The 11,846-nt window shown below is 46.6% G+C and overlaps 1 protein-coding gene across 1 annotated transcript in view; it reads right to left on the minus strand.

Annotated features, from left to right (window-relative positions):
- Positions 1-9,511, minus strand: part of LOC138664005 (zinc finger protein 585A-like) — an 87,023-nt gene extending 77,512 nt beyond the window's left edge. Inside the window, exons 1-3 of the mRNA XM_069750399.1 lie at positions 9,385-9,511; positions 9,080-9,259; positions 8,873-8,996 (exon numbers count right to left, since the gene is read on the minus strand). Of these exons, the coding sequence (XP_069606500.1) occupies positions 8,873-8,996; positions 9,080-9,259; positions 9,385-9,480 (400 nt within the window). The 5' untranslated portion in view covers positions 9,481-9,511. The remainder of the gene's footprint in view (positions 1-8,872; positions 8,997-9,079; positions 9,260-9,384) is intronic.
- Positions 9,512-11,846: the final 2,335 nt, after the last annotated feature.

Here is an 11,846-nt window from a genome sequence, read left to right on the forward strand (position 1 = left end):
TGGTTGGGAATCATGGCACTTGGTGACTGGAAGCTGATTTCCTGATGGATATTCTCTATTTTCTCTGTGAAATGTGAGGCCAGATTATCAGCACAAATGTCTGTGATAGGGGCCTGTGCTTTTTATTATTATTATTATTATTATTATATTATTATTATACATTTTTATAGCGCCATTTATTCCATGGCGCTTTACATGTGAATACGGGGCAAATATAGACAATTACATTAAACATGAGCAGATAACAAGGCATACGAGTACATAAGGAGGGAGGACCCTGCCCGCGAGGGCTCACAGTCTGCAGGGGGTGGGTGAGGATACACTAGGAGAGGGAAGAGCTTTTGGACTGAGGAGGGAGTGAAAGGTGTCAAAAAGTTTTTTTGGGGTTGTTAGATAGTGAGGAGATCAGGGTGGTAAGTAGGTCTGTTTGGCGAGGTGAAGGGCAGAGTTATAGGTTCTTAACATAAATTTGTAGTGGATGAAGTATTCTGCTGTGCGAGTTTTCTGCATAGGTGTTCGGCACTCCTAGAGCATTGATGGAGAAATCTTATTTGCGATGTGAGCCAGGGCTATTTTACTCCGTGTTTGGAGGTTCTGAAGGTTAGGGGCGCTACTTGATTCAGGGTGCCTCTGAGAGTGTCATTGTAGTGATGTACCGCCAGATCAGGACAGGAAAAAGAGGAGATTGGGCTAACGGCTTGCAGATTGCTGAATGTGTGGTAGGTAGGAGTGTGCTGGGGTGGGCGAGGTTTGTGAGTGTGAAGGTCAAGAACGTTGTGGCCAGAGAGGGGAAGAGGTGAGTTATCTAGGTAGGAGATTGAACAGAGCTGGACAAGGACCAGATCAAGGGTGTTACCGTCTTTGTGTGTTTCAGAGGTTGAGAGCTGTGAGAGGCCAAGAGCAGTGTTTAGAGATAGAAGCTTGGATGCGGATGTGGAAGTGGGTCTGTTAATGGGATGTTGAAGTCTCCCAGGATAAGGGTTGGTAGTTCTGAGGACATGAAGTGTTGCAGCCAGACAAAAAAGTGGTCAAGGAAATGGGTGGGTGGGCCTGGTAGACGGTATATAACAGCTACTCTGAGGGAGAGGGGATGGAAGAGGTTGATGGTGATGGTGTGGACCTCAAAAGAAGGGAATGAGAGGGATGGATGGGGGGGATGACCTGAAAAGTGCATTGTGGGGACAGGAGTATGCTGACTCCACCACCAAGTTTTTTTTGCATGTCTCGAGGAATGGGAGAAATGTAAGTCGCCATGAGAAATAACAGAAGGGGAGACAGTGTCAGAATCCTGAATCCAGGTTTCAGTGAGGGCCAACTGATTAAGAGAGTTGTTCAGAAAGTAGTTGTGCAGGAAATGAAGCAATTCAGACAGTGGTTTTACAGTGCACAAATAAAAGATGGAGATGAAAGAGTACAACTAATGTTAGTAAGGTGTAATGCAGTGAACCATGTTGCAGCTAGGGGGCACTGTATGTGCTCTTCAGGATACGCATGGAGGCGTAACTGTAATGGTGATAATGAGATAGTGACTGGCCTTATTGTAAACGGCCCCGGTATGTGTCGTAGATCCTCTGCGCTGTAAGCCGGTAATATGGTTATTCTGGGACCTGTAGTCCCACAAGTATTTGTATAGTTTTAAGAGGGAGGCTTACAGGGTTAGTCGGAGAGCTGGGTGGGTCTGACTAACCACACACCTCCCACCTATGGGAGTGTTTACAAAGGATATAATGTGTTATGGACCTGGTGGTTAGGAGCACCTGGAACGACCTGATAGTTAAACTCGCACAGGACAAGCTCTGGGAAGTGGGAGCTCTGCTGACCGCAACCCCTAATCCTATCACAACAACTAGAAATAGCCGTGGAGCGTACTTGACTCTCCCTAGACGCCTCTTCACAGCCTAAGAGCTAACTAGCCCTAAAGATAGAAAATAAAGCCTACCTTGCCTCAGAGAAATTGCCCAAAGGAAAAGGCAGCCCCCCACATATATTTACTGTGAGATAAGATGAAAGTCACAAACGCAGAAATGAAACAGGTTTCAGCAAAGGGAGGCCAGACTAACTAAACAGACATAGGATAGGAAAGGTATCTTTGCAGTCAGCACAAAAAACTACAAAAAGACCACGCAGAGTGTGCAAAAAGACCTCCGCACCGACTCACGGTGCGGAGGTGCCACTCTGCATCCCAGAGCTTCCAGCTAGCACGACAAAATCATAATAGCAAGCTAGACAAGGAAACAATGAACAAATAATAAACTAGCAGGGACTTAGCTTCTGCTGGAGTAGACAGGTCACCAGAAAGATCCAAGAGCGAACAGAACCAGTACAAGAACATTGACAGCTGGCATGGAGTAACGATCTGAGTGGAGTTAAATAGAGCAGCCAGCCAAAGAATAACCTACGACACCTGTGGAAGGAACCTCAGAAGCAGCAGCTCCACTCACAGCCACCAGAGGGAGTCCATGGACAGAACTCGCCGAAGTACCATTCATGACCACAGGAGGGAGTTCGATAACAGAATTCACAACAGTACCCCCCCCTTGAGGAGGGGTCACCGAACCCTCACCAGAGCCCCCAGGCCGATCAGGACGAGCCAAATGAAAGGTACGAACCAGATCGACAGCATGAACATCAGAGGCAAAAACCCAGGAATTATCTTCCTGACCATAACCCTTCCACTTGACCAGGTACTGGAGTTTCCGTCTCGAAATACGAGAATCCAAAATCTTTTCCACCACATACTCCAACTCCCCCTCGACCAACACCGGGGCAGGAGGATCAACGGAGGGAACCATAGGCGCCACGTATCTTCGCAACAACGACCTATGGAACACATTATGGATGGCAAAAGAAGCTGGAAGGGCCAAACGAAATGACACAGGATTGAGAACTTCAGAAATCTTATACGGACCAATGAAACGAGGCTTAAACTTAGGAGAGGAAACCTTCATAGGAACATGACGAGATGACAACCAAACCAAATCCCCAACACGAAGTCAGGGACCAACACAGCGCCGGCGGTTAGCGAAACGCTGAGCCTTCTCCTGGGACAATGTCAAATTGTCCACCACATGAGTCCAAATCTGCTGCAACCTGTCCACTACCGTATCCACACCAGGACAGTCCGAAGGCTCAACCTGCCCTGAAGAGAAACGAGGATGGAAACCAGAATTACAGAAAAAAGGTGAAACCAAAGTAGCCGAGCTGGCCCGATTATTAAGGGCGAACTCAGCCAAAGGCAAGAAGGACACCCAATCATCCTGATCAGCAGAAACAAAGCATCTCAGATATGTTTCCAAAGTCTGATTAGTTCGTTCGGTTTGGCCATTTGTCTGAGGATGAAAAGCCAAAGAAAAATATGAATATCCCCCATCCTCTGGAACTCTCTGCCCCAACACGTCCGACTATCAACCACAGTCGGATCCTTCAGACGGAACCTGAAAACTCATCTCTTCAGGAAAGCCTACAGCCTGCACTGACCCCGCTGCCTCCTCACCAACACCGAAGCTACTGCCTCCCCAACACCGGAGCTACCGCCTCACCAACACCGGAGCTACCGCCTCACCAACACCGGAGCTCCTGCAACCCTCAACCTACTGTCTCCTTCCCCATAATCCTGTAGAATGTAAGCCCGCAAGGGCAGGGTCCTCGCCCCTCTGTATCAGTCCGTCATTGTTAGTTTGTTTACTGTATGTGATATTTGTAACTTGTATGTAACCCCTTCTCATGTACAGCACCATGGAATCAATGGTGCTATATAAATAAATAATAATAATAATAATAAAAAAAGACAAATCAATGCCCATCTTAGCACAAAAGGACCGCCAAAACCTCAAAACAAACTGGGAACCTCTGTCCGAAACGATGTTCTCTGGAATGCCATGCAAACGAACCACATGCTGGAAAAACAATGGCACCAAATCAGAGGAGGAAGGCAATTTAGACAAGGGTACCAAATGGACCATCTTAGAGAAGCAATCACAAACCACCCAAATGACCGACATCCTTTGAGAGACAGGGAGATCTGAAATAAAATCCATGGAAATATGCGTCCAGGGCCTCTTCGGGACCGGCAAGGGCAAAAGCAACACACTGGCACGAGAACAGCAGGGCTTAGCCCGAGCACAAGTCCCACAGGACTGCACAAAAGAACGCACATCCCGTGACAAAGAAGGCCACCAAAAGGATCTAGCCACCAAATCTCTGGTACCAAAGATTCCAGGATGACCCGCCAACACCGAACAATGAACCTCAGAGATAACTCTACTAGTCCATCTATCAGGGATAAACAGTTTCTCTGCTGGACAACGGTCAGGTCTATCAGCCTGAAACTTCTGCAGCACGCGCCGCAAATCAGGGGAGATGGCAGACAAAATTACCCCCTCTTTGAGAATACCCGCCGGCTCAGGAACACCCGGAGAGTCAGGCACAAAACTCCTTGAAAGGGCATCAGCCTTCATATTCTTAGAGCCCGGAAGGTACGAAACCACAAAATCAAAACGGGAGAAAAACAGCGACCAACGAGCCTGTCTAGGATTCAACCATTTGGCAGACTCGACATAAGTCAAATTCTTGTGATCCGTCAAGATCACAATGCGATGCTTGGCTCCTTCAAGCCAATGTCGCCACTCCTCGAATGCCCACTTCATGGCCAACAACTCTCGATTGCCAACATCATAATTGCGCTCAGCAGGCGAGAATTTTCTAGAAAAGAAGGCACATGGTTTCATCACCGAGCCATCAGAACTTATTTGCGACAAAACAGCCCCTGCTCCAATCTGAGAAGCATCAACCTCGACCTGAAACGGGAGCGAAACATCTGGCTGGCACAACACAGGGGCAGAAGCAAAACGACGCTTCAACTCCTGAAAAGCCTCTACAGCCGCAGAGGACCAATTGACCACATCAGCACCTTTCTTGGTCAAATCAGTCAACGGTTTAGCAATACTAGAAAAATTAGCGATGAAGCGACGGTAAAAATTAGCAAAGCCCAGGAACTTCTGCAGGCTCTTCACAGATGTCGGCTGAGTCCAATCATAAATGGCCTGAACTTTAACAGGGTCCATCTCGATAGTAGAAGGGGAAAAAATGAAACCCAAAAATGAAACCTTCTGAACCCCAAAGAGACATTTCGACCCCTTCACAAACAAGGAATTCGCACGAAGGACCTGGAACACCATTCTGACCTGCTTCACATGAGACTCCCAATCATCCGAAAAGACCAAAATATCATCTAAATATACAATCATGAATCTATCCAGGTACTCTCGGAAGATGTCATGCATAAAGGACTGAAACACAGATGGAGCATTAGAAAGCCCGAATGGCATAACCAGGTACTCAAAATGGCCCTCGGGCATATTAAATGCTGTTTTCCATTCATCGCCCTGTTTAATACGCACAAGATTATACGCCCCTCGAAGATCTATCTTGGTGAACCAACTAGCCCCCTTAATCCGAGAAAAAAATCAGACAGCAGCGGCAAAGGGTACTGAAATTTGACTGTGATTTTATTAAGAAGGCGGTAATCAATACAAGGTCTCAAAGAGCCATCCTTCTTGGCCACAAAAAAGAACCCTGCTCCCAACGGTGATGACGACGGGCGAATATGACCTTTCTCCAAGGATTCCTTTATATAACTCCGCATAGCGGTGTGCTCTGGCACAGATAAATTAAACAGTCGGCCCTTAGGAAACTTACTACCAGGAATCAAATTAATAGCACAATCGCAATCCCTATGAGGAGGTAAGGCACCGGATTTGGGCTCTTCAAATACATCCCGGTAATCTGACAAAAACTCAGGGACTTCAGAAGGAGTGGAAGGGGAAATTGACAGCAATGGAACATCACCATGTACCCCCTGACAACCCCAGCCGGCCACAGACATAGATTTCCAATCCAATACTGGATTATGGACCTGTAGCCATGGCAACCCCAAAACGACCACATCATGCAGATTATGCAACACCAAAAAACGAATATCCTCCTGATGTGCAGGAGCCATGCACATGGTCAATTGAGTCCAGCACTGAGGCTTATTCTTGGCCAAAGGCGTAGCATCAATTCCTCTCAATGGAATAATAATAATAATAATAATAATAGGATACTGCAAGGTCTCCAAGAAAAAACCACAGCGCCTGGCAAACTCCAAGTCCATCAAATTCAGGGCAGCGCCTGAATCCACAAATGCCATAACAGAATAGGACGACAGAGAGCAAATCAGAGTAACGGACAAAAGAAATTTAGACTGCACCGTACCAATGGTGGCAGACCTAGCGAACCGCTTAGTGCGCTTAGGACAATCGGAGATAGCATGAGTGGATTCACCACAGTAAAAATACAGCCCATTCCGACGTCTGAGTTCTTGCCGTTCAGCTCTGGTCAAAGTCCTATCACATTGCATAGGCTCAGGCCTATGCTCAGAGAATACCGCCAAATGGTGCACAGCTTTGCGCTCACGCAAGCGCCGATCGATCTGAATGGCCAAGGACATAGACTCATTCAGACCAGCAGGCGTGGGAAATCCCACGACATCCTTAAGGGCTTCAGAAAGACCCTTTCTGAAAATTGCCGCCAGGGCACACTCATTCCACTGAGTAAGCACAGACCACTTTCTAAACTTCTGACAGTACACCTCCGCTTCATCCTGACCCTGACACAAAGCCAGCAAGATTTTCTCTGCCTGATCCACTGAATTTGGTTCATCATAAAGCAATCCAAGCGCCAGAAAAAACGCATCTACATTCCGCAATGCAGGATCTCCTGGCGCAAGGGAAAATGCCCAGTCTTGAGGGTCACCACGCAACAAAGAAATAATGATTTTTACTTGTTGAACGGGGTCACCAGAGGAGCGGGGTTTCAAAGCTAGAAACAGTTTACAATTATTTTTGAAATTCAGGAACTTAGATCTATCTCCAGAAAACAAATCAGGAATTGGAATTCTAGGCTCTAACATCGGATTCTGAACCATAAAATCTTGAATGTTTTGTACCCTTGCAGTGAGATGAGCCACACAAGAGGACAGAGCTTGTATGTGAAAATATCTACACCTGTGTCCTGAACCACCCAGAGGTTAAGGGGAAAAGAAAGACAAAAAACACTGTAGAGAAAAAAAAATGGTCTCAGAACTTCTCTTATCCCTCTATTGAGATGCATTAATACTTTGGGCCAGCTGTACTGTTATGGACCTGGTGGTTAGGAGCACCCGGAACGACCTGATGGTTAAACTCGCACAGGACAAGCTCTGGGAAGTGGGAGCTCTGCTGACCGCAACCCCTAATCCTATCACAACAACTAGAAATAGCCGTGGAGCGTACCTGACTCTCCCTAGACGCCTCTTCACGGCCTAAGAGCTAACTAGCCCTAAAGATAGAAAATAAAGCCTACCTTGCCTCAGAGAAATTCCCCAAAGGAAAAGGCAGCCCCCCACATATATTGACTGTGAGATAAGATGAAAGTCACAAACGCAGAAATGAAACAGGTTTCAGCAAAGGGAGGCCAGACTAACTAAACAGACAGAGGATAGGAATTGTATCTTTGCGGTCAGCACAAAAAACTACAAAAAGACCACGCAGAGTGTGCAAAAAGACCTCCGCACCGACTCACGGTGCGGAGGTGCCACTCTGCATCCCAGAGCTTCCAGCTAGCACAACAAAATCATAATAGCAAGCTGGACAAGGAAACAATGAACAAATAATAAACTAGCAGGGACTTAGCTTCTGCTGGAGTAGACAGGTCACCAGAAAGATCCAAGAGCGAACAGAACCAGTACAAGAACATTGACAGCTGGCATGGAGTAACGATCTGAGTGGAGTTAAATAGAGCAGCCAGCCAAAGAATAACCTACGTCACCTGTGGAAGGAACCTCAGAAGCAGCAGCTCCACTCACAGCCACCAGAGGGAGTCCATGGACAGAACTCGCCGAAGTACCATTCATGACCACAGGAAGGAGTTCGATAACAGAATTCACAACAATAATGTGACTGAGGTCTGGTCACATGGGAGAGCATCTTTGGACCTGATTGGTCCTTGTGCAGGGTCCTGGAAGGCCTATGTGTTGGAAATGCAAACTTTCTGAAGAGCACATGGTGAGGCTTTGGATCTGGTGGCCTGTGTGTTGGACGGTTCCAAGTGGGGACGGATGTCCTGAACAGCACACAGAGAAGCCACGTTTGCAGAGTCAGGGTTGGCACTGCGTTTGGGGGAGCTATCATCCGTCTGAGGATCTGGACTGTAGGGAGTGCACTGGTCACAGGGACGGTGATGCCAGTTCGCAGTTCGGCAGCTTCCCTGGGAACTTGGACTGATTGGAGGTCAGTGTGTGGAGCAGGAGCTCCAGAAAGGTAACACCCGGAAAGGGGTTTCTATGATCTGTCTGGTCACCTACGGTAACTGGTCAGAGGAGGACCAGCGTGTTTAGTTGCCGCAAACTAATGAGACTGTGATACAGCAGTGCAGGGCACCCATGGGAACTAGTTAGTGGAGAACTGGCGTGTGTAGTGCCTGCAACCCGTAATGCTGTGTGTGTGATATGTAACATGGTGGTTTATGCTGCATAAAATAAACCGCATGGACTGTTTAATCGTGCCTGTGTGCCTGAATATTACGGCCAAGTGAGTGCTCCCCAACACACTCAGTAAGGGCTGTGTTACAAAGGTTAGAGAGGTTGAAGTTGGTGGATAGTGGACTGGGGTTGGGAGAGGTATCGCCTGAAATAAGTAGCAGTAGAAAAATAAAGAGCAAGTAGTTTTTAGATTTGTGACATGGTTTATTGTGATATATCGCTGGGTAAGACGGACTGAGATTTTTCAGGAAGGTGAAAAGAGCATGTTAGCTGGATAATTATAGGCAGTGTGTATTTAGTCCTGTCTGTTACCTGGTGATGTGAGAGGCTGGGGAACCTCCATCATAACGTCCTTGTACAGATCTGCGTGTCCTTCTAAATACTTCCATTCCACCATGGACAAATAGACAGCAACATCCTGACACCTTATAGGAACCTGACACATACAATGATACGGTCATCCCTCCAATCACATCATTGCGTTACTGTATAATGTCCCAGCATTCCCAACAGTGTCACCTCTCCAGTCAGCAGCTCAATCATCTTGTAGGTGAGTTCTAGGATCTTCTGGTCATTGATGTCCTCATGTACCAGGGGGTGAGGTGGAGGCCCGGTGATTAGGGTCAGGGGTCTTCCCCATCCCTCATACACAGGGTTCTGACAGCGCTCACTTGAAGTCTTCATCACTGCTGTGTAATCCTGGTTATGGAGAAACACATTAATCTCACAACAGACATTTCCAGAGACCTCACCTCTCCAGTTCTGTCCATCTGTTATTAACATAGATAAGAATGATGTAATGTGACGTCATTAGAGTTCCTCACCTCTCCAGTAAGGCGGAAGAGAATCTCTAAGGTGATGTGAAATATCCTCTCCGCCATCTTTTCCATATCCATTCTTGATAGGTCTTCCAGTAACATTCTTTTACATAGAAGATCTCCACTGAGAGGATCCACTATTGTAGGGACATAAATGGGAAGAAGACAGTATATCATCAAAAAGATCCCATGTAAAAACACAATTACAGGAAATAATAAGGGGAACATATGAGGAGATAGAACGTGTAGATATTTATTCCCAGATCATATAAACTGGAATGTCATAAACATCACCCACTTGTTGTACTCATGACTTGGATGTGATTGTAAAAGGGGACTCAGCTTCTCCCATTCACTCGTACATTCAACCAGCACAATAGGCTGAAAATGAGCTAAGCAAACCCCACAGTCATCTTACACATCCACACCACACTTCTCACAGCCACCCACAATTCAACATTTTTTTTTTAAATTTAGGAACAAAACAAAACACAGTATATATATATATATATATATATATATATATATATATATATACACACATACATATATATATATACACATACATATATATATATATATATATATATATATATATATACCGTATATACTTGAGTATAAGCCGACCCGAGTATAAGCCGACCCCCCTAATTTTGCCACAAAAAACTGGGAAAACTTATTGACTCGAGTATAAGCCTAGGGTGGAAAATGCAGCAGCTACCGGTGAATTTCAAAAATAAAAATAGATGCTCCATACCGTTCATTATGGCCCCATAGCTGTGCCATATAGTGCTCTGCACCGTTCATTATTGCCCCATAGATGTACCATAGAAAGGTGTGCCATATAGTGCTCTGCACCCTTCATTATTGCCCCATAGATGTACCATAGAAAGCTGTGCCATATAGTGCTCTGCACCGTTCATTATTGCCCCATAGCTGTGCCATATAGTGCTCTGCACCGTTCATTATTGCCAAATAGCTGTGCCATATAGTGCTCTGCACCGTTCATTATTGCCCCATAGATGTGCCATATAGTGCTCTGCGCCGTTCATTATTGCCCCATAGCTGTGCCATATAGTGCTCTGCACCGTTCATTATTGCCCCATAGATGTGCCATGTAGTGCTCTGCGCCGTTCATTATTGCCCCATAGCTGTGCCATATAGTACTCTGCACCGTTCATTGTTGCCCCATAGCTGTGCCATATAGTGCTCTGCGCCGTTCATTATTGCCCCATAGCTGTGCCATATAGTGCTCTGCGCCGTTCATTATTGCCCCATAGCTGTGCCATATAGTGCTTTGCGCCGTTCATTATTGCCCCATAGCTGTGCCATATAGTACTCTGCACCGTTCATTGTTGCCCCATAGCTGTGCCATATAGTGCTCTGCACCCTTCATTATTGCCCCATAGATGCACCATAGAAAGCTGTGCCATATAGTGCTCTGCACCGTTCATTATTGCCCCATAGCTGTGCCATATAGTGCTCTGCACCGTTCATTATTGCCCCATAGATGTGCCATATAGTGCTCTGCGCCGTTCATTATTGCCCCATAGCTGTGCCATATAGTGCTCTGCACCGTTCATTGTTGCCCCATAGCTGTGCCATATAGTGCTCTGCGCCGTTCATTATTGCCCCATAGCTGTGCCATATAGTGCTCTGCGCCGTTCATTATTGCCCCATAGCTGTGCCATATAGTGCTTTGCGCCGTTCATTATTGCCCCATAGCTGTGCCATATAGTGCTCTGCACCGTTCATTATTGCCCCATAGCTGCCATATAGTACTCTGCACCGTTCATTATTGCCCCATAGCTGTGCCATATAGTGCTCTGCTCCGTTCATTATTGCCCCATAGCTGTGCCATATAGTGCTCTGCGCCGTTCATTATTGCCCCATAGCTGCCATATAGTGCTCTGTGCCATTCATTATTGCCCCATAGCTGTGCCATATAGTGCTCTGCACCGTTCATTCTTGCCCCATAGCTGTGCCATATAGTGCTCTGCACCGTTCATTATTGCCCCATAGCTGCCATATAGTGCTCTGCACCGTTCATTATTGTCCCATAGCTGTGCCATATAGTACTCTGCGCCGTTCATTATTGCCCCATAGCTGCCATATAGTGCTCTGCGCCGTTCATTATTGCCCCATAGCTGTGCCATAGAAAGCTGTGCCATTGCTGCTGCTGCTGCAATAAAAAAAAAAAAGCCATACTCACCTCTCGCTGCCGCAGCTCCTCTGCCGGGGAACGCGACAGGAATGTATGTAGTGTTTTTTTTTTTACTTTTACATTGGTAACCAGGGTAAACATCGGGTTACTAAGCGCGGCCCTGCGCTTAGTAACCCGATGTTTACCCTGGTTACCAGTGAAGACATCGCTGAATCGGCGTCACACACGCCGATTCAGCGATGTCAGCGGGAGATCCAGCGACGAAATAAAGTCCTGGACTTTCCCCAGCGACCAACGATCTCAC

Source organism: Ranitomeya imitator, chromosome 2 (assembly GCF_032444005.1).
Source record: "Ranitomeya imitator isolate aRanImi1 chromosome 2, aRanImi1.pri, whole genome shotgun sequence".
Classification (NCBI taxonomy): Eukaryota; Metazoa; Chordata; class Amphibia; order Anura; family Dendrobatidae; genus Ranitomeya; species Ranitomeya imitator.